This window comes from Cyclopterus lumpus, chromosome 3 (genome assembly GCF_009769545.1).
Source record: "Cyclopterus lumpus isolate fCycLum1 chromosome 3, fCycLum1.pri, whole genome shotgun sequence".
Classification (NCBI taxonomy): Eukaryota; Metazoa; Chordata; class Actinopteri; order Perciformes; family Cyclopteridae; genus Cyclopterus; species Cyclopterus lumpus.
In genome coordinates this window covers 472,519-498,733 of record NC_046968.1, presented here as the reverse complement: position 1 = coordinate 498,733, position 26,215 = coordinate 472,519, and the positions used below count along the sequence as shown (strand labels likewise).

At 45.1% G+C, this 26,215-nt stretch overlaps 1 protein-coding gene across 6 annotated transcripts in view; it reads right to left on the bottom strand.

The window, feature by feature from the left end:
• The window catches only part of lrrk1 (leucine-rich repeat kinase 1), a 100,380-nt gene that overhangs the window by 55,198 nt on the left and 18,967 nt on the right, over nucleotides 1–26,215 (bottom strand). For 5 of the 6 annotated variants that reach the window (XR_004611525.1, XM_034557651.1, XM_034557659.1 and 2 more), the window contains exons 3-7: nucleotides 17,772–17,962; nucleotides 11,650–11,821; nucleotides 11,035–11,214; nucleotides 7,550–7,686; nucleotides 1,802–2,028 (exon numbers count right to left, since the gene is read on the bottom strand). Coding sequence is in view for 4 of the 6 variants with exons in the window: in XM_034557651.1 (XP_034413542.1) it covers nucleotides 1,802–2,028; nucleotides 7,550–7,686; nucleotides 11,035–11,214; nucleotides 11,650–11,821; nucleotides 17,772–17,962 (907 nt within the window). In the remaining 2 variants the exon portion in view is untranslated. Of the gene's footprint in view, nucleotides 1–1,801; nucleotides 2,029–7,549; nucleotides 7,687–11,034; nucleotides 11,215–11,649; nucleotides 11,822–17,771; nucleotides 17,963–26,215 lie in introns of those variants that run through there. The other variant, XM_034557688.1, reaches the window with a different exon arrangement.

Below are 26,215 nucleotides of genomic sequence, written 5' to 3'. Positions count from 1 at the left end.
AACAGGTGGATTTCTTTCTGGAGATGGACACTGCTCAATCCAATCCTCGAGAGATGGTGACCTTAAATGTTTCCATTTAGCAGCTAACCTTTTTAACTGTTCCCCACCATTAGATGCCAAACTCTTAGATGACGAGTAATACTGAAAGTGAAGAGGTTTTAGACATCGAGGCTATTTTATCATGGCTAATTGTTAAAAAAACGACATCCATCATGTGGCAGTGGGGTGTGGTTAGGCTCAGCTGTAGAGTGGGTGGAGCGGGGGTGTGGTTCAGGGGACAGTGCCGGAATGATGTCTAATCAGTCTCAGCTGGGACTGAGGGTTAATCAGCCTCAGCTGGGGTTAATCTGTCTGTCTCTCCCCAATAAAGAGCAGGAGGGACTGAGAGGCGAGAAGGAGGAGCCGTCAGTCAGCTGTACTGTGATTGTTGCCAATAAAAGGTTTTTGAACTACATCAAGCTGTGTTGCTGCCTCTGTTAAGTCCGAGACTCACCGGGTAACGGGGAAACCTGTTACACATCATATCTAAGATGAAGTACACCGACTAGCTGCTTCCCTGATGTGTGAACATATATTTGTCACAGCTGCATTTAGTGCCAGACAACCTTGTGCCATATCTTTGACCAGGACTTGTCCTTTAACTCCACGTGAAGCAAATCTCAAGGATTGCATTTTTTCATCTACGTAACATTTCAAAAATCGGGCACATCTTGTCCCAAAAAGATGCAGAAAAGCTGGTTCACGCGTTTGTTACTTCCAGACTAGATTACTGCAACTCCTTATTATCAGGCTGCTCTAATAAGTCTCTTAAGTCCCTCCAGTTGATCCAGAATGCTGCAGCTCGTGTACTCACAAAAACTAAGAAAAGAGATCACATTACTCCTGTATTAGCTGCTCTGCACTGGCTCCCTGTAAAATCAAGAATCACATTTAAAATTCTTCTCCTCACCTACAAAGCCTTGATTGGTGATGCACCATCATATCTTAAGGAGCTTGTAGTACCATATTGCCCCACTAGAGAGCTGCGCTCACTAAATGCGGGGCTACTTGTGGTTCCTAGAGTCCTAAAAAGTAGGATGGGAGCCAGAGCCTTCAGTTATCAAGCTCCTCTTTTATGGAACCAGCTTCCACTTTCAGTCCTGGAGGCAGACACAGTCACCTCATTCAAGAATAGACTTAAGACTTTCCTGTTTGATAGCCCTTATAGTTAGGGCTGAATCAGGTTTGCCCTGGTCGAGCCCCTTGATATGCTGCTATAGGCTTATAGGCTGCTGGGGGATGTTTTAGGATACACTGAGCACCTATCTCCTCTTCTCTCTCTCCTTATGGATGAATTTACATCTCTCCATTGCACCTTATTAACTCTGCTTCCTCCCCGGAGTCGTTGTGACTTCACGTCTCATAGGGTCCATTGGACCTGGAGGTGTCTGATGCTGGTGAACCGGCCTCCCGCGTTGGCCCTGCTGATGCCCCGCCCCCCCTCCTCTCTACCTCCTTCTGTTTCATGGATTGGAGGTCCATTCATACATTGTCATATTCATGTAATGTGTTTATGTAACTCTGTAACTATGTTCATCTGGTCACATGACATCTATTCATCTGTCCATCCGGGGAGAGGGATCCTCCTCTGTTGCTCTCCTGAAGGTTTCTTCACTTTTTTCCCTGTCAAAGGTTATTTTTGGGGAGTTTGTCCTGATCGGATGTGAGGTCAAAGGTCAGGGATGTCGTATGTGTACAGATCTGAGGCAAATTTGTGATATTGGGTTATAAAAAATAAACTGAATTGAAATTGAATATGTACCTTGAGCAGACGACCTCCTGGGAGTTTTGAGCAGCTGGAAGCTCTCTCAGCAGATTGTTAGAAAGATCTAGAGTCTGCAGGTGGATGAGACCCCAGGGCACCACGGAGGGCAGGGCAGCCAGGCTGTTGGATGACAGATCCAGGTGGGTGATCCGAGAGGAGACATCCATGAACCAGTCCAGCTCCAACCAGGGCAGTTGCAGACCTCTCCAGCACACAGTGACAGTCTGGACCCACAGACGACATGTAAGCATGAGGGGGGCTGAGAACCACAGGTTTAGGACTACCTCGAACCCTTTGATTAAAGATATTATCAACTTAACTAGAATACATTGTGATGCATAATTTAAGTGAAAGTGTAAACATTTGCCAGGGACAGCAGGGAGTATGTGTGCTGTTTGAGATGAATTGACTAATCATTGATAACCTCGAAGGTAACTTCAATAGTATGTAAATCCTGCACATTTACTTGTTTTCATTTCCATAGACAAGTTTCCAAATTACAATCAATTGGAGATGTATGTGCTGCGGGAAACTGATCTTTATCACGTATAACTTAGATATGAACGTTTTCAGTAACTAGAAGTCGTAAAATGGCCTTTGGAGGTACATTTGTTTTGTAGCACAGCTTCAAGCTGTCACAAAGACTCTCGGTCTATCATGTGTTCTCTATTGCATGAGGAGCAACACACACACACACACACACACACACACACACACACACACACCTATTGTTAGTTATTACTCCTCTGGTTGTATAGAAGTCAATGCTTCATGTGTTAAAGCTGCATTCTCTCTCCTGACCACCAGGGGGCGACTCCTCTGGTTGTATAGAAGTCTATGCTTCATGTGAGCTGCATTCTCTCTCCTGACCACCAGGGGGCGACTCCTCTGGTTGTCTAGAAGTCTATGCTTCATGTGATAAAGCTGCATTCTCTCTACTGACCACCAGGGGGCGACTCCTCTGGTTGTATAGAAGTCTATGCTTCATGTGTTAAAGCTGCATTCTCACTCCTGACCACCAGGGGGCGACTCCTCTGGTTGTATAGAAGTCTATGCTTCATGTGAGCTGCATTCTCTCTCCTGACCACCAGGGGGCGACTCCTCTGGTTGTCTAGAAGTCTATGCTTCATGTGTTAAAGCTGCATTCTCTCTCCTGACCACCAGGGGGCGACTCCTCTGGTTGTCTAGAAGTCTATGCTTCATGTGTTAAAGCTGCATTCTCTCTCCTGACCAGCAGGGGGCGACTCCTCTGGTTGTATAGAAGTCTATGCTTCATGTGTTAAAGCTGCATTCTTTCTCCTGACCACCAGGGGGCGACTCCTCTGGTTGTCTAGAAGTCTATGCTTCATGTGTTAAAGCTGCATTCTCTCTCCTGACCACCAGGGGGCGACTCCTCTGGTTGTCTAGAAGTCTATGCTTCATGTGTTAAAGCTGCATTATCTCTCCTGACCAGCAGGGGGCGACTCCTCTGGTTGTATAGAAGTCTATGCTTCATGTGTTAAAGCTGCATTCTTTCTCCTGACCACCAGGGGGCGACTCCTCTGGTTGTCTAGAAGTCTATGCTTCATGTGTTAAAGCTGCATTCTCTCTCCTGACCACCAGGGGGCGACTCCTCTGGTTGTATAGAAGTCTATATAAATGACTACTTCTCTCTTGATTTATTCCCTCAGTAAACATTGTAAACGTTAGTTTTTGGTCTCAATCTCAGTTTCAAGTCTTCTTCAATACAGCATGATGTTCATTTAGTAAATTATGGTCATTTAGAGTCAAATAGACCATAATGGGGCATTCACACCAAACGCGTTGCGAATTTTTCGCGCGCCTGGATCCCATGTAAAGTCAACGCACAGACGCGTTTGGTTGCGAAATTCGCCGGGCGTTGCGATAGACGTGTTTCGCACATTGCGAAATGTTGCCAGAGTTGAAATATTTCAACTTACAATGCGAGTTGCGAAAGTTTCGCAACTCGCCAGCCAATCAGCGTTGAGATGCTCCGCCCGTTGGGCTGCTGCTGCTCTCGTAGCGCTGGAAGCGGAAGTTATCGAGACGGAGTCGTTGAAACTCCCCGAGCTGTGTGAGCCCAGACACCAGGGCGTTAGATGTTCCCACGTTTATGGGATGTCCACAACAAGTATAAAGCAGAACTAGCGGTTATTTCGACCGTGGTGGATGGAGGAAATTATAACAGTTTTTACGGAGACGAGGCACGGAGATAAGCCACGCCCCCTTTCGCGTCTAACGTGCCTGCGCATTGACTTTGGGATCTCGACGCGTTGTGATAGACGCATTGCGTTGCGATAGACGCGTTGCGATAGACGCGTTGCGATAGACGCGTTGCGATAGACGCGTTGCGATAGACCCGTTGCGTTGCGATAGACGCGTTGCGATAGACGCGTTGCGATAGACCCGTTGCGATAGACGCGTTGCGATAGATAGACGCGTTGCGATAGACCCGTTGCGTTGCAATAGACGCGTTGCGATAGACGCGTTGCGATAGACGCGTTGCGATAGATAGACGCGTTGCGATAGACGCGTTGCGATAGACACGTTGCGTTGCGATAGACGCGTTGCGATAGACGCGTTGCGATAGACGCGTTGCGATATACACGTTGCGTTGCGATAGACGCGTTGCGATAGACGCGTTGCGATAGACGCGTTGCGTTGCAATAGACGCGTTGCGTTGCAATAGACAAGTTGCTATAGAGGCGTTGCGATAGAGGCGTTGCGTTGCGATAGACAAGTTGCTATAGAGGTGTTGCGATAGACGCGTTGCGATAGACGCGTTGCGATAGACGCGTTGCGATAGACGCGTTGCGATAGAGGCGTTGCGATAGAGGCGTTGCGATAGAGGCGTTGCGATAGATAGACGCGTTGCGATAGACGCGTTGCGATAGACACGTTGCGATAGATAGACGCGTTGCGATAGATAGACGCGTTGCGATAGACGCGTTGCGATAGACGCGTTGCGATAGACGCGTTGCATTAGAGGCGTTGCATTAGAGGCGTTGCGATAGACGCGTTGCGATAGACGCATTGCGATAGACGCATTGCGATAGACGCATTGCGATAGACGCATTGCGTTGCGATAGACGCATTGCGATAGAGGCGTTGCGATAGAGGCGTTGCGATAGATAGACGCGTTGCGATAGACGCGTTGCGATAGACACGTTGCGATAGATAGACGCGTTGCGATAGATAGACGCGTTGTGATAGACGCGTTGCGATAGACACGTTGCGATAGATAGACGCGTTGCGATAGATAGACGCGTTGCGATAGACGCGTTGCGATAGACGCGTTGCGATAGACGCGTTGCATTAGAGGCGTTGCATTAGAGGCGTTGCGATAGACGCGTTGCGATAGACGCATTGCGATAGACGCATTGCAATAGAGGCGTTGCGATAGACGCGTTGCGATAGACGCATTGCGATAGACGCATTGCGATAGACGCATTGCGATAGACGCGTTGCGATAGACGCGTTGCGATAGCCGCGTTGCGATAGAGGCGTTGCGATAGATAGACGCGTTGCGATAGACGCGTTGCGATAGACGCGTTGCGATAGACGCGTTGCGATAGACGCGTTGCGATAGACGCGTTGCGATAGACGCGTTGCGATAGACGCGTTGCGATAGACGCGTTGCGTTGCGATAGACGCGTTGCGTTGCGATAGACGCGTTGCGTTGCGATAGACGCGTTGCGTTGCGATAGACGCGTTGCGTTGCGATAAGACGCGTTGCGTTGCGATAGACGCGTTGCGTTGCGATAGACGCGTTGCGTTGCGATAGACAAGTTGCGATAGACGCGTTGCGATAGACAAGTTGCTATAGAGGCGTTGCGATAGAGGCGTTGCGTTGCGATAGAGGCGTTGCGTTGCGATAGAGGCGTTGCGTTGCGATAGAGGCGTTGCGTTGCGATAGACGCGTTGCGATAGACGCGTTGCGTTGCGATAGACAAGTTGCTATAGACGCGTTGCGATAGATGCGTTGCGTTGCGATAGACAAGTTGCTATAGAGGCGTTGCGTTGCGATAGAAGCGTTGCGTTGCGATAGACAAGTTGCTATAGAGGTGTTGCTATAGAGGCGTTGCGATAGAGGCGTTGCGATAGACGCGTTGCGATAGACGCGTTGCGATAGACGCGTTGCGATAGACGCGTTGCGATAGACGCGTTGCGTTGCGATAGACGCGTTGCGATAGACGCGTTGCGATAGACGCGTTGCGATAGACGCGTTGCGATAGACGCGTTGCGATAGACGCGTTGCGATAGACGCGTTGCGATAGACGCGTTGCGATAGACGCGTTGCGTTGCGATAGACGCGTTGCGATAGACGCGTTGCGATAGACGCGTTGCGATAGACGCGTTGCGATAGACGCGTTGCGATAGACGCGTTGCGTTGCGATAGACAAGTTGCGATAGACGCGTTGCGATAGACAAGTTGCGATAGAGGCGTTGCGTTGCGATAGAGGCGTTGCGATAGAGGCGTTGCGATAGAGGCGTTGCGATAGACGCGTTGCGATAGACGCGTTGCGATAGACGCGTTGCGATAGACGCGTTGCGATAGACGCGTTGCGATAGACGCGTTGCGATAGACGCGTTGCGTTGCGATAGACAAGTTGCTATAGACGCGTTGCGATAGACGCGTTGCGTTGCGATAGACAAGTTGCTATAGAGGCGTTGCGATAGAGGCGTTGCGATAGACGCGTTGCGATAGACGCGTTGCGATAGACGCGTTGCGATAGACAAGTTGCTATAGAGGCGTTGCGTTGCGATAGAGGCGTTGCGTTGCGATAGACAAGTTGCTATAGAGGCGTTGCGATAGAGGCGTTGCGATAGAGGCGTTGCGATAGAGGCGTTGCGATAGACGCGTTGCGATAGACGCGTTGCGATAGAGGCGTTGCGATAGAGGCGTTGCGATAGAGGCGTTGCGATAGACGCGTTGCGATAGACGCATTGCGTTGCGATAGACGCATTGCGTTGCTATAGACGCATTGCGTTGCGATAGAGGCGTTGCGATAGAGGCGTTGCGATAGAGGCGTTGCGATAGAGGCGTTGCGATAGAGGCGTTGCGATAGAGGCGTTGCGATAGACGCGTTGCGATAGACGCGTTGCGATAGACGCGTTGCGATAGAGGCGTTGCGATAGACGCGTTGCGATAGACGCGTTGCGATAGACGTTAAAATTCGCCTCGGGCGACAGCCAATCAGCGTTGAGATGCTCCGCCCGTCACTGTGCCGCCGTTGTTGAATCAGAAAAACATGGAGGACATCGTAGCGGTTTGCGGACCCGCGAGCTCTTTAATACAGCTACAGGTTAGCCTGAAGTAGCGTTGGAAGCGGCAGTCATCCAGACGCAGTTCCTGGAGAAGACGGTGAAATTCACCGAGCTGTGTGCGGCGACGGGTGATGTTATGAACCCGAATACGACGGCGGCTGATGTTCCGACGTGTGTGGGATTTCCACAACAAGTATAGAGTATAAATAGTGGCTATTTCTTTCATGGCGGACGGCGGAAGTTATAACTGTTTTTACAGAGACGAGCCACGGAGATAAACCACGCCCCCTTTTCGCGTCAAACGCGCCTGCGCATTGACTTTGGGATCTCGACGCGCGTTTGGTGTGAAAGGTTTGACTGGGATCTTCTGTTGTTAATTATAAATCCTGATTAACGATGGTGCTCTGCTCCGACAGCTTCACATGCATCGGTTCAGAAACACAGCATCATTAACCCCTTGGTTTCCAGACCACAGACCTCCTCTCCCTCTGCGTTGGAGGTTTCCTGTAGTTTGAGTCTGAGGAGGTGTTTGCTGAAGGCCGGATGGTCCATGAGGGTGTATGAGGAGAATCCTGCTCCATTCTGCAGCAGGAAGCGAGCTATCTCCTCATTACCTGCAACACAAAACATATTCACACACACAATTCATGCGCTCTGCAAATACATTGACATGCTTCTAACACATGCTCTCGTCTTGCAGATGCTCAGCAGTGGAAGATCTCATTGTCCCAAAGTGTGCATTAATAATAATAATAATAATAACAATAACAATGCATTCAATTTATATAGCGCTTTTTGTGATACTCAAAGACACTTTACATAACATAATTATAACATCCTAAAAGCTAAAAAAATAAGAATACCTAAAATACAGGTAAAACAAATAGGGACTTTGTCAGTTGCTCGGACCTAATAAATAAAATAATAAAAACTTGGAGCAAACAATCACACATTAAAAGCAGGAGGGCTTTGTGAGTGAGGAGAAGGATTTTGTATTGGATCCGTTGTGGGACGGGGAGCCAGTGAAGGCTCTGGAGAACAGGGGTGATGTGATCACGGGAACGGGAGTGGGTGAGCAGGCGAGCAGCAGAGTTCTGGATGTATTGGAGTTTGTTTAGGATTTTGGAAGATGTGCCATAAAGAATACTATTGCAATAGTCAATTCTGGAGGTGATGAAGGCGTGGATTAAAGTTTCAGCAGCAGATGAGGAAAGTGATGGGCGGAGACGGGCTGAGATGTTTTTTAGGTGGAAGAAGGAGGTTCTGGTGATTTGTTTGATGTGATGTTCAAATTAGAGGTTGCTGTCAAACATGACTCCGAGGTTGCGGATGTGAGGGGAGGGAGACAGAGTGGAGTTGTCGATGGTGAGGCAGAAGTTGTTGTTGGTTTTGGTGAGAGATTTGGGGCCGATGATGATCATATCCGATTTATCACAGTTGAGTTTGAGAAAGTTGGTTTGCATCCATGATTTAATGTCAGTGAGGCAGTTGGTCAGAGTGGAGTGAGTAGTAGTGGTAATGGCCTTTGTGGAGATGTAGAGCTGGACATCATCGGCGAAGCAGTGGAAGAGGAGACCGTGATGACATTAAGGGGGCCGTGTGCACATGGCCACTGTAGACGTGGGAGCTTACTGTGTGAAACATAAATCAAAGGTATCTACAGAAGGTTCATAAAAATCATTAAGAAAAATAACACAACATAAATATAAATAAAATAAATAATTAATAATGTTTTTTTCATCTACGTAACATTTCAAAAAACAGGCACATCTTGTCTCAAAAAGATGCAGAAAAGCTGGTTCACACGTTTGTTACTTCCAGACTAGATTACTGCAACTCCTTATTATCAGGCTGCTCTAATAAGTCTCTTAAATCCCTCCAGTTACATTACATTACATTTAATTTAGCTGACGCTTTTATCCAAAGCGACTTACAATAAGTGCATTAAACCATGAGTCCAAACATCTTCAATAAATTTCTTCAATAAAGTTAAACTACAAAGTGGTATCAGTAAGAGACATTTAAGTGCTGCTAAAGTGCTACTACGGCTCTACCTTCCCTATTCAAGGTATAGTCACTAAGATGTGTTTTTAGTCTGTAGAGACTTCCTGTGCTGATGTCAATGGGGAGCTTGTTCCACCAATGAGGAGCCAGAACAGCAAACAGTCGTGACTTTGTTGAGTGTTTAGCTCGAAGTGAAGGAGCTACAAGCTGATTGGCTGAAGCCGAGTGAAGTGAACGATCTGGGGTGTACAGTTAGACCATGTCCTGGGTGTGAGGTTAGACCATGTCGTGGATGTGAGGTTAGACCATGTCCTGGGTGTGAGGTTAGACCATGTCCTGGGTGTGAGGTTAGACCATGTCCTGGGTGTGAGGTTAGACCATGTCCTGGGTGTGAGGTTAGACCATGTACTGAGTGTGAGGTTAGACCATGTCCTGGTGTGAGGTTAGACCATGTCCTGGGTGTGAGGTTAGACCATGTCCTGGGTGTGAGGTTAGACCATGTCCTGGGTGTGAGGTTAGACCATGTACTGGGTGTGAGGTTAGACCATGTCCTGGGTGTGAGGTTAGACCATGTCCTTGGTGTGAGGTTAGACCATGTACTGGGTGTGAGGTTAGACCATGTCCTGGATGTAGACCGGACCCGATCTGTTCCCAGCACGGTACCCAAGTACCAATGTTTTGAAGCGGATGCTGCGGCCACCGGTAACCAGTGAAGGTCACGGAGGAGCGGAGGATTGTGGGTAAATTTAGGAGGTTGAAGACCAGTCGAGCAGCTGCATTCTGGATGAGCTGTAGAGGTCGAATGGCATTAGCAGGTAGACCTGAAGGAGGGAGTTACAGTAGTCTAGATGTAAGATGATCAGAACCTGGACCAGAACCTGGACCAGGACCTGTGCCGCCTTCTGAGTGAGAAGAGGTCGTATTCTCCTGATGTTGTACAGCATGTACCTACAGGAGCGTGTTATTGTGGTAATGTTGGCAGTCAGGAAGAGTTGACTGACAGGTGTCACACCGAGGTTCCTGGCAGTCGGAGTCGGAGCCAACACTGAGTTGTTGAAGTTAATAGTCAGGTCGTGGGTGGGAGAGCCTTTTCCTGGAAGGAGGAGAAGTTCAGTCTTGTCCGGGTTAATTTTCAGGTGGTGAGCGGAGATCCACTGAGAGATGTCAATCAGACATCCACTGAGAGATGTCAGTCAGACATCCACTGAGAGATGTCAGTCAGACATCCACTGAGAGAAGTCAGTCAGACATCCACTGAGAGATGTCAGTCAGACATCCACTGAGAGATGTCAGTCAGACATCCACTGAGAGATGTCATCAGTTGGGTGTCGTCAGCATAGCTGTGGTAGGTGAAGCCATGCGAGAGAATGACAGAGCCAAGAGAGTTGGTGTACAGAGAGAAGAGAAGAGGACCAAGGACTGAGCCCTGAGGGACCCCAGTAGATCCAGAATGCTGCAGCTCGTGTACTGACAAAAACTAAGAAAAGAGATCACATGACTCCTGTATTAGCTGCTCTGCACTGGCTCCCTGTAAAATCAAGAATCACATTTAAAATTCTCTTCATTACACATTACTAACTTTGCTCCCTCCCCGGAGTCTTTGTACCTTCTCGCCTCCTCTGTTCCTCTCCTGAAGGGTTCTTCCCTTTTTTCCCTGTGAAAGGGTTTTTTCTATTATTTGGGAGTTTTTCCTGATCTGATGTGAGGTCAAAGGTCAGGGATGTCGTATGTGTACAGATTGTAAAGCCCTCTGAGGATAATTTGTAATTTGTGATTCTGGGCTATACAAAATAAACTGAATTGAATGAACGCAGAACTTACTGGATACTGAAGGCAGAGTAGAAATAATCTTCTGTATCTTGGAGGATTTTGCATCAGTAAAACAGCAAATCCAAAACGTGCTCATCATGTCCCAATTGTTTCTGTGGTTGAAGCACAGATGAGATGTGTCTCCCTACCTGCTCGTGCAGCAGCGTACAGTGGCAGCCCAGTGATCACAGCAAACTCATCGTTGTGGATGGCACAGTCCTTGGCATCAGCGTCGTAGTCGTGGACCAGCAGCTGGACCACGTCCAGGTGACCCTGCTGGCAAGAGGTGGCCAGCATCCAGTTCAGCAAGTCTCTCCTCAGACATGGACCTGAGAGGGAGGCGGAGACCCAATACCAGTAAGGGGAGATCAGCCGAGGAAATACTGTACTTAATTATTAACCACACGCGGTTTTCTGTCTGAAAGAATACTTCAACCATGATAGTTTTTAGTCCAAGACGAGATCACCCTGATAGCATCCCTATGACATTGTCGGGGGTTATTTTCTCATACTTGAGAGCTTTTCCAGAGAGACAGGGGACATTATACAACGGAGTAGTACGACCCATACGACAGTGAACAGACATTTACATTAAACTGGCATTCCCCGTCTGCATTGAGTGTAAGGTGTTAAAGCAGAAACGCTAACACTACAAATATGTCAATAAATAAACTGCAGGACAACAACTCGCCTTCCATTTAGAAATGAAACTAAAGGCTCGTCCTTCTATACTGAGAATGTTGAGCGGTTTCTTTCCCTCCTACCAGGTATGGAGTCCAGCAGCTCTTTGACCAGCCGGCCGTGGCCGTGGTACGCTGCCAGGATGGCTGGGTTGCTGTTGGATGGCTCCTGGGGCACAGTGATACGGGCTTCTTTCAGGAGGTAACACACACTCTGGAGATCACCATGCTGAGTGGCCAAACACATGAGACGCACCTGTGACCACACACACACACACACACACACACACACACACACACAATGAGACAAACATGTGTACAGATTGTAAAGCCCTGAGGCAAATTTGTGATGTTGGGCTCTACAAAATAAACTGAACAGAACATATATATATATATATATACACACACACACACACACATACATACATACATACTGTATATACACACATACACAAGGATATTCACAGCTGAGCAGACTTTTAAAAGAGTTTGTTTCTGAACACATGATCAGTGTAACAGAATTGTTTCCTGGTCCCGACAGTTTTTAGCTAACATTCCTATAACAATCCACTTAAAATATTGATACAAATGAGCGTATAATGTTTTCAGTTGTTGTTCAGTGTTAAACTACTACTTATACTAATAGACAGTTATCATCACTAACAGAGCAGAGATTTATCTATGTAGCCTCTTAAACAAACTGCATTGAGTATTTATACACAGTGTGTGGTATTTATACAGGTATTTATACAGGTATTTATACACAGTGTGTGGTATTTATACAGGTATTTATACAGGTATTTATACACAGTGTGTGGCATTTATACAGGTATTTATACAGGTATTTATACACAGTGTGTGGTATTTATACACAGTGTGTGGTATTTATACACAGTGTGTGGTATTTATACTGTGTTGTGTCCTGCTTATAAGCACAGGGACGATTTCTACCGGCGGAATGCATTTATCTTATTTTTGAATTATATGATTGATTATATGATTATGGTTTCTCTTGAACACTTAAATGAATTTCTTTGGCTCAATGTTTCAGGTTAAACTTAAATTATATAACTCATTAAACCTGACACTCAGGAATGATCGACCTCACGTGACTAAATTACACTGCTGGCTAAAGATGAGCGTAGTTACAGTAAGATTATAATACACGCCGGCGGTAATGAATCCCGACTGCGGCGGTCGGAGGTCACTATAATTAATGTGGAATCGGTGTGTACTTATGCCAAGACAATGTCGGACACCGTAGTTTTCTCTGGCCCTCTCCCCAATCTGATCAATGATGACATGTATAGCCGCATGTCGTCATTCAACCGCTGGTTGTCCAGGTGGTGCCCAGCAAACAATGTGGGCTACATAGATAACTGGAAGACTTTCTGGGGAAAGCCTGATCTGATGAGTCGAGACGGCATTCATCCCACTTGGGATGGAGCACGTCTCATTTCTGCGAACATGGCCAAGTTGATTAACAGACTTAATCCATGACCCAGAGTTCAGATCAGGAAGCAGAAGCAGAGTTGTAGTCTTCCACCCTTCTCTGCACTTCCATTAGAGCAGTTACCCACCCTTAACCTTAACTCTATAGAGACTGTGTCTGTCCCACGGCCACTTAAATTAATTAAATCAAAAGTAACCAGAAGAGGAGTCATACTAAATAACCTCATACAGGTTAACATCACTACTGCAACAGTGCAACAAAACAGGATAATTAAATGTGGACTCCTAAATATTAGATCTCTGTCATCTAAAGCTGTATTAGTAAATGATTTAATAAATCAAAATATATATATATAAATATTCAGAATTTATATCTGAATTTTCAGAGTGTTTATCAAGTTTAGTCCTTAAAACTGATAAGGTTATTATTGTAGGAGATATTAATATTCATGTGGATATTGATAATGATTGCCTTAGTACTGCATTTATCTCATTGTTGGACTCGATTGGCTTCTGTCAGAGAGTACAGAAACCCACTCACTGCTTTGGCCACACCCTCCACCTTGTTCTTACATGTGGCATTGACATTGAGCATTTGGAGGTCTTCCCACAGAACCCTCTTTTGTCAGACCATTACCTCATAACTTTTGAGTTTATACTCCCGGAGTATACACCGTTAGTCAAAAGTTTCTACACCAGATGTCTAACTGACAGTGCTGTAGCTAAATTTAAAGAAGAGATTCCTTCTGCATTTGATTCAATACCACGTCTCAATGTGACGGAGGACTCCTGTGCTAACTTTAGTCCGTCCCAGATTGATCATATTGTCGATAGTGCTACAGGCTAACTGAGAATGACACTTGACTCGATAGCCCCACTGAAGAAAAAGACAGTGAGGCAAAGGAGGTTTGCTCCCTGGTAGAACCCTCAGACCCGCGACCTAAAGCAAACTTCACGAAAGCTTGAAAGCATATGGCGTTCCACCAATCTGGAAGAATCACGCTTAGTTTGGCGAGACAGTCTTAAAACATATAAAAAGGCTCTCCGTAATGCCAGAGCAGCCTATTACTCATCAGTAATAGAGAAAAATAAGAACAACCCCAGGGTTCTCTTTAGCACTGTAGCCAGGCTGACAGAGAGTCACAGCTCTGTGGAGCCGTGTATTCCTATAGACCTCAGTAGTAATGACTTCATGAACTTCTTCAATGAAAAGATTTTAACTATTAGAGGCAAGATTGATGATCTCTTGCCCTTAACTACTGCCGATCTGTCACCAAGAGGAGTGGCCTTGGAAATGGCTGTATGCCCTGGTGTATATTTGGATAGCTTTTCTCCCATTAACCTAGACCAATTGTCCTCAACGGTTTCTACTTCTAAACCGTCTACCTGTCTCTTAGGACTTTCGGTTGGCCTCAAGGAAGTACTGGTAAACCATCCGACTGCTCAGGAAGGGAAAGCAGGGTCTACCCCAGGCTGTTCTCAGCAGGGGGGGGGGAACTGCTGACCCGGACTGGGGACATCGTCGGGTGGTGGAAAGAGCACTTTGAGGAACTCCTAAACCCGGCCAACATGTCCCCCGGAGAGGGGGCAGCGCCGGAAGACTTTGGGGTGGTTTCACCCATATCCCTGGCAGAGGTCGCTAAGGTAGTCAAAAAGCTCCTTGGTGGCAAGGCGCCAGGGGTGGATGAGATCCGCCCTGAGATGCTGAAAGCGCTGGACATTGTTGGGCTGTCTTGGTTGACACGCCTTTTCAGTGTCACATGGGGGTCGGGAACAGTGCCCATGGACTGGCAGACCGGGGTGGTGGTTCCCATCTTCAAGAAGGGGGACCGGAGAGTGTGCTCGAACTATCGTGGTATCACACTGCTCAGCCTCCCGGGAAAAGCTTATGCCAGGGTGCTGGAGAGGAGGCTCCGACCGCTTGTCGAACCTCAGATTCAGGACGAACAGTGGGGATTCCGTCCTGGTCGTGGAACAGTGGACCAGCTCTTTACCCTCGCAAGATTACTTGAGGGGTCCTGGGAGTTTGCCCAACCAGTTTACATTTGCTTTGTAGACCTGGAGAAGGCTTTCGACCGGGTCCCTCGGGGTTTTTTGTGGGGGGTGCTGCGGGAGTATGGGGTGCTGGACCCGTTGGCACGGGCCATCCGGTCTCTGTACGCCTGCAGTAGGAGCTGTGTTCGTCTCCTCGATAGTAAGTCAGACACGTTCCCGGTGGGTGTTGGCCTCCGCCAGGGCTGCCCTTTATCACCGGTCCTGTTCGTGACCTTCATGGACAGGATATCTAGGCGCAGCCAGGGGGCGGAGAGGATCCGGTTCGGGAGTCTCGGGATCGCCTCTCTGCTGTTCGCGGATGATGTGGTCCTGTTTGCCTCCTCGGACCGTGACCTCCAGCATTCACTGGGGCGTTTTGCAGCCGAGTGCGAAGCGGCAGGGATGAGAGTTAGCACCTCCAAATCTGAGGCCATGGTGCTCTGCCGGAAACCGGCGGATTGCTCCCTCCAGGTGGGGGCAAACTGCCTACCCCAAGCGAAGGAGTTCAAGTATCTCGGGGTCTTGTTCACGAGTGAATGTAAGGTGGAGCGGGAGATCGACAGGCGGATCGGTGCGGCTGCAGCAGTAAAACAGGCGCTGTACCGGTCCGTCTTGGTGAAGAGGGAGCTGAGCCGGAAGGCAAAGCTCTCCATTTACTGGTCGGTCTACGTTCCAACCCTCACCTATGGTCACGAACTCTGGGTCGTGACCGAAAGAACGAGATCTCGGATACAAGCGGCCGAAATGAGCTTCCTCCGTAGGGTGGCCGGGCTCAGCCTTAGAGATAGGGTAAGGAGCTCGGACATCAGGGGGGAGCTTGGAGTCAAGTCGCTGCTCCTTCGTGTCCAAAGGAGTCAGCTGAGGTGGTTCATCTAGTCAGGATGCCTCCTGGACGCCTCCCATTAGAGGTTTTCCGGGCACGTCCAACTGGTAGGAGGCCCCGGGGAAGACCGAGGACACGCTGGAGGGATTATATCTCCCGGCTGGCCTTGGAACGCCTCGGGATCCCCCAGAATGAGCTGGAAAGTGTTGCGGGTGAGAGGGAAGCCTGGGTCGGCCTGCTGAACCTGCTGCCACCGCGACCCGACCCCGGATAAGAGGGTGATAATGGATGGATGGATGGATGAATGGAAAGATGATAAATTATATAAAAATTGTTTCAGCTCTTCAGCTCTCTCTGATTTTAATTATATCCATAATAATTGTTATAGAGGGAAACAATTTCAAGAAACAATTTGTTCTAATGAACGAAGAAAGTAGTTTGTGGTCTTTTTGTTGTTCAGACCTACATCGTCTACAGTGAACATATAATTAACCAGATGGTGAATCACAAAACAAATCTAATATATAACTTGAGTTTAATCTGTGATCCATCTTCAAGTGATGAGTCCAACCACATAATGATGAGCACTGCCCACAGGAAGTCTCCCAAGAACATGTCATGAGATCAAGTAGCTAACCCTAATGGACAATGAGGGACTTTTGATTCCTGATTTACTTTAGACTTTAGTTCCTGCTACTATTTGTTGTTGTGTGAACATTGGTATATTGGCTTGGATGTTCAGATACCCTCCTATCTTTTACAGAAGAAAAAAATAAACTTTAGACATTTTAGTTTGACATATTGGAGAGTTTCTCCACAAAAAAAACAAAACATCCTGTTAATGTATGGCAATATTACCTCAATCAGGATGGACTAGCGTAAAAGGAGATATTACCTGGGAGTGAGTAGTGAGGTCCTTGATATGAGAAATCCCAATGTGTGGGAAAACATATGTGGATTTCAGAATGCAAAGGTTTATAAGACAAGATCTAGATCTCCTTTCCTCCATAGCAGGACCACACTGGCCTTTCAAGGAATACAATCATTGGATTGGCTGTAGATGAAAAGGGAGGCAGTTCGGCTACTCAAGTTTCTTCTGGACTGTTTGTTCTAAAAAGTTTGCACTTTACATTGTGGGTTAGGGGTAGGGAAGCCTGATCACCAGACCACAAAAAGAATATGTTGATGTTTCACCATACACAAATCCCCCTCAACACCATCAAGCCTTTTATTTGGGGTTCTAGGTTCAACTCCCTGAAAGAGTTCCAGATGTAACATTTATTAATAATGATTTGGGTATACTACAATGTAGGACATGGGGACAGGTTTTGGGAACAAGACGAAGAACTTTATATGGTTTCAGTATAGAACTTTTTTTTTCTAACTAAGAAACAGCAAAGATTATAGGAAAGTTGGGTTTTTTCAGCTTTCTTTACTGGTGATTATCTGGAGACCCCTTAGATGTCTATTGCAGCCCTTATCCCGATTCCCCAGTTCAATAACTTTTGCTTTAGATCCCCACTGACACCAAGTTTTATTAAATTAATTTTAAATGATAAATGTTTTGGATCCTTGAATTGATTACGTTTTTTTACGTTACTACCCGAGTGCAACTTCTAATCTTATGTTTTGAATTTTGGTGTTGGTTTACATTTGGATTGTGGTCGTTTTCAATAGGCAATGCTGACTGTCTTAAATTCTTTACATTTTAATTACCACATACACATACTGTAAATACAGTCATACTAGAGTCACACGAGATTTCTCATTCTAGTCTTACAGGGGTACGACTGACAAAGCATATAATCTAAGTAAAACATTGTTCCCACACCATCATATCACTGTTACCCATAATGTCACAGTGACCGTCATGTATAATGCTCATGTATGTGCTCACCCCGTTGATGTGAGGCATCCCTGCGCTGCACTCCACACAGCAGGCTTGTTGGATCAGCTCCCTGGCAGCCTCCCCCTCTCCATCTGCATATGCTGCCTGGATGTTCTCCAGAGTGGGAGAAGGAACCAGTGCAGAGCCGGGCCCCGGATCCTCCATCAGCGATTCCTTGGCTCCCATTTCGGCCCCAGGGCCTGGTGGACATTAGGGACCAAATGGGAGTTGAAGAGTATGTGTGAGGAGGAGAGGATGCACACATTGTATTACTGCAATCCTGTTAGCAGCATGTGCACAGAACTAGGTGACCTGATTAAAGAATGCTCTCATGGCATGAAGAGTACAGCTGAAGGAATTAGTGCACACTGTGAAAGAGTAATAGTAGCAGCCGAAATAAGCACTTGACACTAAACTCAATTATATTGTTGGCATTCAAAGGCAATACTGATGCTAATACTCTTGTGATCATCATATCAATATCAAATATTTAGCTCAAATTTTCTAGAGCTAATGATGGAATATGGTTGAAGCACTGAGGCTTTCCAGCAAGATGTGTGGAGAATGTTTTAACTTCTTGAGTCATGTGGAAATTGAATTAGTGAATATTATTGTGTACAGTGGGTAAGTGAGGCATGGTTACAATGTGTGCAATATGGGTTAATGGGATATGAATGAAACAAAAAGAAAAGTAAAACACGGTGGGGTGTTCTGCTAGTGCACAACACCCACGTGGCTCGTCAGGGTTTGTACTAGATAGGGGTCTTCCTCACTGATCACTCATTCACATCTCTGACACTTGGTGTGCTATAAACAGTGCAGGCAGACATGCATGGCTCCAGGCGTGCACTTCCTCAGGTAGGTAATAGCAGGCCCGTGCAAACCGGAGTCAGACCACAGCAAGGGTTTCCTGGTTTCCAGCAGTCAAAGAATGATACTGTCTCTACTATTGATACATTTCTTGGTAAATAACCCAAACAGAAAAGCTAATAAATGCTGGTGAATCTGGGCCTCACTGTCCGTTACGTTGGTTATTTGTTTCCCCCACAAACACTTCTGTTTCCTCTTCCAGCTCGGTTTCAGCTTCCTGCCGGCTTTCCTTTGAATAATTAAGACAGAGTCTGACTGGCCTTCTGAGGGGAAAGGATCAATCCTGAGGGAGTGAAACCATTAGACACATGTGCACCTCCCATCCAGCATCAATACTCCCCTATTACATAGTCTGGGAAAGCTAAAGAAAGAGGAAGAGAGACGGATGAGGCTGCCAACATCTCATCCATTACTGAGTTTCCTCCTTCATCAATCTGGTTGAGTGTGGTTTTAGTTTGGAGATCAAAGGGAGCATACACTGCTAACTCCTGCTACAGGAACAAACATCAGTGTGATCAGCTGTGGATGAGAGACTTGAGGATCATCAGTTCACATGGCAGAAATTAAACCCAAGACCATGTTACAGACAGAAAATTCCATCTGCAGAAAAATTAAAGGAAGATTTAAGACCTTTAGTGGAGTGAGTCCTGTGGTTCAGTCTAGCATAGATGATATATAGGGTGGTGAATGTCCAATAAGGCATTTATGGATGAAAAGATACCGGAGCTCATCACAGGGAGGACAGACTAACTTTGTTAGACAGAATACAATGGTGAGTGTCATCGGGATCTCAGGTGATGAATCTGAGGGCAGAATAATAAACTCTGGTTTGAGAATGGAAGCAGCAGCATGTGTGCAGATTATGGCACCATATTCTAGGACGGACTGAAAGACTGCTGCTGATGAGACTTTCAGAATGATGTCCGAATGTAAATAATTCATCAAGCCAAATACAGAATATGTATACTCTGGGACTGTCTCAATATTGCCACCATTCAGCGTGGATAGTCGTAGATTGTTCAAATTACTACCTCTTGCTTTAGGAAAAAAAAGCATAACTTTAGTTATTCCTGCATTAGGAACTAGTTTAAAGAGACACATGCATTTTAAAAGGAAGGTAAGTTCAGCCCAATCTCACATACACGCATGTTAATACAACAGGCAACATCGAGGTCAGCTAAATTAATTGAGGTCATGTCCATATGTACTATAAGTCACGTCATGTCCATATATTGCACAATAGGTCAATATGGTAAAAATCACTAAGGTTATGTCCATATATTGTACAAAGAAATTGATACGGTAAAATTATTGAGGTTATGTCCATACTGTATATATTGTACGATAAGTCAATAACATCGTTATCGTGAAAGGCCTACTGATTGATTGACTAATCTTTTCAACAATAACATAAATGCACAGAACGCATTGCAATCAGAATGCTGTCACCGCAGCCAGAACACATCTGGATCGTCCGGCTCAATTCACATATTAGCTCAGATCTCAGCCAGATGCAATGCAAAGGATATCTGTACAGTAGGACCACAAGTTGAAAGGTCATCTAACTTCACCTCTGCAATGTTCTGTTACGCTGTCTAAATCAGTCCCCAAGCAATTTGAACTGTTACTGTTAAAACTCAAACTATCAACACATTTCACTCTGTCTGTTGCTGTTTGCTATAGACCACCCTCTGCTCCAGCATGCACATTAAGAGCTCTCGGTGAACTGTTGGCCCCTCACATTTCCTCTGAGTTTGTCCTTCTGGGTGACCTAAACTGGAATATGATCAACCCCCCTGAATTAGTTACACAGCAATTTGATGCTTTAAACCTCTTTCAAATTGTAGCTGAGCAAACCAGACTTAATGTGAATTTACCGTCATCTGCCACACTGATCGATATTATTCTCACTAACACTCCATCAAACTACCGATCTGGAGTCTTCAGTCAAGACTTGAGTGACCACTGTGCCATTGCATGCGATCGCTCCGGCCTCTCTGTCAAACATCCACCGGTGATTGTGACCAAGCGCTCACTGAAAAACTTTAACAATCAGGCCTTCCTGCAAGATGTTGCACCTGCGTCTTGGAAAGATTCAATCTTATTTCCCCAGTGGAAGATGCCTGGTCTTATTTCAAAAACACCTTTAGCCTAATCATTGAGAAACACGCCCCATTGAAACGATTCCAGACGAAGAATCGCTACAGCCCCTGGTTTAGTCACGATTTGGCAGCTCTGATCCACCTAAAAAACACCTCATGGCGGAGGGCGAGGTCTTCTCAGTCTGCTGCCGACTGGCTGGCCTTCAGACAATGCAGGAACAAAACAACACAGGCCATCAGGAAAGCTGAAATCAGTCATTTCAAAGAAGAATTCTCAGCCAGAGGCTCTGACGCCAAGAAATTTGGGAAGACAGTCAAATCCATGAAAAACAAACTTGCTTCTCCACATCTACCCACTTCTTTGATTTTTGGTGACATTGTTGTTACTGATAAACAACGCATGGCCACACACTTCAACCAACATATCGTGAAATCATCTAATTTCTTTGGTGCAGCTGCCCCTGAAACAGATTCATCAAACACCTCATCACCCTGCGTTAACAGCTTCTCCCTTCAACCTGTTAAGGTTTCTGAAGTCCTGGATGAGCTCATTAAGTTGGATTCAAACAAGTCAGCTGGATATGATGGGCTTGACCCTGTGTTTTTATCAGCTGCTCATATTATTGCTTCGCCTATTACAAGACTGTTTAACCTGTTATTTCATTTATCTGTTTTTCCCCTTGAATGGAAATCGGCTACGATTCTCCCCCTCTTTAAAAGGAGGCTCTGACCCAAACTGCTACAGGCCGATTTCCATCTTGCCCTGTTTGGCCAAAGTCATAGAGAAACTGGTACATAAACAACTAATTCACTTCATTGACGTAAATCATATTTTGTCTGTACTGCAGTCTGGGTTTAGGAAAGGCCACGGATGTACCACCGCTACACTGAAGGTCCTTGATGACGTCATCACCGCCATGGACAACAAACAGACTTGTGTAGCTGCCTTTATAGACCTAGCCAAGGCTTTTGACTCGGTCAACCATAACATTCTCCTGCAAAGACTTACCAGTATTGGCTTGTCCAGTAGATGTTGCAACTAGTTTGTGAACTACCTGGCTGGTCGTGTCCAGTGGGTGAAGACTGAAAACATCATGTCTGAACCTCTTACCATCTCTAAAGGTGTGCCTCAAGGCTCCATCTTAGGCCCTATTTTGTTTTCCATTTATATTAACGATGTAGCCAAAGCTGCTGAAAATTCCATGATTCATCTGTATGCTGATGACACCATCATATATTCAGCTGGTCCTTCACTCCACTCTGCTGTGTCCACCCTTCAACAAAGCCTCACCTCCATCCAACAGTCTTTCAACAACCTCCACCTGCTCCTCAACTCCAAAAAGACCAAATGTATGCTGTTTGACCGGAAAAACCTCCTCATCCCAAGCCCTCCCAAGATCTACAGTGCTGATGGCTCGGAGCTGGAGTTTGTCACCTCCTATAAATACCTTGGCTTCTGGTTGGACTCATCTCTCTCATTTAACATACACATCAATAACCTTCTGGCTAAAGTCAAAGCTAGACTGGGTTTCCTGTATCGAAACAAGGCCTCCTTCACACACTCTGCCAAATTCACCCTTGTGAAAATGACCATCCTTCCTCTATTTGACTACGGCGATATCATTTATAAAATGGCATCAAAGACCACCCTCAGAAAACTGGACCCACTCCCCCACTCAGCAATCCGTGTTGCCACATGTGCACCCTTCACCACCCTCCACTGTGACCTTTACAGATTGGTGGATTGGCCCTCCCTTCATACCAGGCGGCTACAACACTGGCTGCTCGTGGTCTACAAATCCATTTTGGGAATGACCCCTCGCTACCTCTCAAATCTTCTGCACATTTCTGACAGCAATCGGCGTTTAAGATCCAGTGACTTCATCAGGCTCATCGTTCCAAAAGTCCGTACTGCGTTTGGTCATAATGCCTTTCATTTTGCCCTGCAAGTGACTGGTACTCACTACAAAACTCGCTCAAACCAACAGCTCTCACCTCTGAACATGTTCAAACTAACAGTTCTCACCTCTCAACATGTTCAAACTAACAGCTCTCACTTCTCAACATGTTCAAACTAACAGCTCTCACCTCTCAACATGTTCAAACTAACAGTTCTCACCTCTCAACATGTTCAAACTAACAGTTCTCATCTCTCAACATGTTCAAACTAACAGTTCTCACCTCTGAACATGTTCAAACTAACAGTTCTCACCTCTGAACATGTTCAAACTAACAGTTCTCATCTCTCAACATGTTCAAACTAACAGTTCTCACTTCTCAACATGTTCAAACTAACAGTTCTCACCTCTGAACATGTTCAAACTAACAGTTCTCATCTCTCAACATGTTCAAACTAACAGTTCTCACCTCTGAACATGTTCAAACTAACAGTTCTCATCTCTCAACATGTTCAAACTAACAGTTCTCACCTCTGAACATGTTCAAACTAACAGTTCTCATCTCTCAACATGTTCAAACTAACAGTTTTCATCTCTGAACATGTTCAAACTAACAGTTCTCACCTCTGAACATGTTCAAACTAACAGCTCTCACTTCTCAACATGTTCAAACTAACAGCTCTCACTTCTCAACATGTTCAAACTAACAGTTCTCACCTCTGAACATGTTCAAACTAACAGTTCTCATCTCTCAACATGTTCAAACTAACAGCTCTCACTTCTCAACATGTTCAAACTAACAGTTCTCACTTCTCAACATGTTCAAACTAACAGCTCTCACTTCTCAACATGTTCAAACTAACAGTTCTCATCTCTCAACATGTTCAAACTAACAGTTCTCACCTCTCAACATGTTCAAACTAACAGTTCTCACCTCTCAACATGTTCAAACTAACAGTTCTCATCTCTCAACATGTTCAATCTAACAGCTCTCAACTCTCAACATGTTTACCTCTCAACATGTTCAAACTAACAGTTCTCACCTCTCAACATGTTCACCTCTCAACATGTTCAAACTAACAGTTCTCACCTCTCAACATGTTCATCTCTCAACATGTTCAAATGAACAGTTCTCACCTCTCAACATGTTCAAACTAACAGCTCTCACCTCTGAACATGTTCATCTCTCAACATGTTCAAACTAACAGTTCTCACCTCTCAACATGTTCACCTCTCAACATGTTCAAACTAACAGTTCTCACCTCTCAACATGTTCATCTCTCAACATGTTCAAATTAACAGTTCTCACCTCTCAACATGTTCAAACTAACAGCTCTCACCTCTGAACATGTTCATCTCTCAACATGTTCAAACTAACAGCTCTCATCTCCTAACATGTTCAAACTAACAGTTCTCACCTCTGAACATGTTCAAACTAACAGTTCTCATCTCTGAACATGTTCAAACTAACAGCTCTCACTTCTCAACATGTTCAAACTAACAGCTCTCACTTCTCAACATGTTCAAACTAACAGTTCTCACCTCTCAACATGTTCAAACTAACAGTTCTCATCTCTGAACATGTTCAAACTAACAGTTCTCACTTCTCAACATGTTCAAACTAACAGTTCTCAACTCTGAACATGTTCAAACTAACAGTTCTCATCTCTGAACATGTTCAAACTAACAGCTCTCACTTCTCAACATGTTCAAACTAACAGCTCTCACTTCTCAACATGTTCAAACTAACAGTTCTCACCTCTGAACATGTTCAAACTAACAGTTCTCATCTCTGAACATGTTCAAACTAACAGTTCTCACTTCTCAACATGTTCAAACTAACAGTTCTTACTTCTCAACATGTTCAAACTAACAGTTCTCACCTCTCAACATGTTCAAACTAACAGTTCTCACCTCTCAACATGTTCAAACTAACAGTTCTCACTTCTCAACATGTTCAAACTAACAGTTCTCACCTCTCAACATGTTCAAACTAACAGTTCTCACTTCTCAACATGTTCAAACTAACAGCTCTCACTTCTCAACATGTTCAAACTAACAGTTCTCACCTCTGAACATGTTCAAACTAACAGTTCTCATCTCTGAACATGTTCAAACTAACAGTTCTCACTTCTCAACATGTTCAAACTAACAGTTCTTACTTCTCAACATGTTCAAACTAACAGTTCTCACCTCTCAACATGTTCAAACTAACAGTTCTCACCTCTCAACATGTTCAAACTAACAGTTCTCACTTCTCAACATGTTCAAACTAACAGTTCTCACCTCTCAACATGTTCAAACTAACAGTTCTCACTTCTCAACATGTTCAAACTAACAGTTCTCACTTCTCAACATGTTCAAACTAACAGTTCTCACCTCTCAACATGTTCAAACTAACAGTTCTCACCTCTCAACATGTTCAAACTAACAGTTCTCACCTCTCAACATGTTCAAACTAACAGTTCTCATCTCTCAACATGTTCACCTCTCAACATGTTCAAACTAACAGTTCTCACCTCTCAACATGTTCAAACTAACAGTTCTCATCTCTCAACATGTTCACCTCTCAACATGTTCAAACTAACAGTTCTCACCTCTCAACATGTTCAAACTAACAGTTCTCATCTCTCAACATGTTCAATCTAACAGCTCTCAATTCTCAACATGTTTACCTCTCAACATGTTCAAACTAACAGTTCTCACCTCTCAACATGTTCACCTCTCAACATGTTCAAACTAACAGTTCTCACCTCTCAACATGTTCATCTCTCAACATGTTCAAATTAACAGTTCTCACCTCTCAACATGTTCAAACTAACAGCTCTCACCTCTGAACATGTTCATCTCTCAACATGTTCAAACTAACAGCTCTCATCTCCTAACATGTTCAAACTAACAGTTCTCACCTCTGAACATGTTCAAACTAACAGTTCTCATCTCTGAACATGTTCAAACTAACAGTTCTCATCTCTGAACATGTTCAAACTAACAGCTCTCACTTCTCAACATGTTCAAACTAACAGCTCTCACTTCTCAACATGTTCAAACTAACAGTTCTCACCTCTGAACATGTTCAAACTAACAGTTCTCATCTCTGAACATGTTCAAACTAACAGTTCTCACTTCTCAACATGTTCAAACTAACAGTTCTCACTTCTCAACATGTTCAAACTAACAGTTCTCACCTCTCAACATGTTCAAACTAACAGTTCTCACCTCTCAACATGTTCAAACTAACAGTTCTCACTTCTCAACATGTTCAAACTAACAGTTCTCACCTCTCAACATGTTCAAACTAACAGTTCTCACCTCTCAACATGTTCAAACTAACAGTTCTCACTTCTCAACATGTTCAAACTAACAGTTCTCACTTCTCAACATGTTCAAACTAACAGTTCTCACCTCTCAACATGTTCAAACTAACAGTTCTCACCTCTCAACATGTTCAAACTAACAGTTCTCATCTCTCAACATGTTCATCTCTCAACATGTTCAAACTAACAGTTCTCACCTCTCAACATGTTCAAACTAACAGTTCTCATCTCTCAACATGTTCACCTCTCAACATGTTCAAACTAAC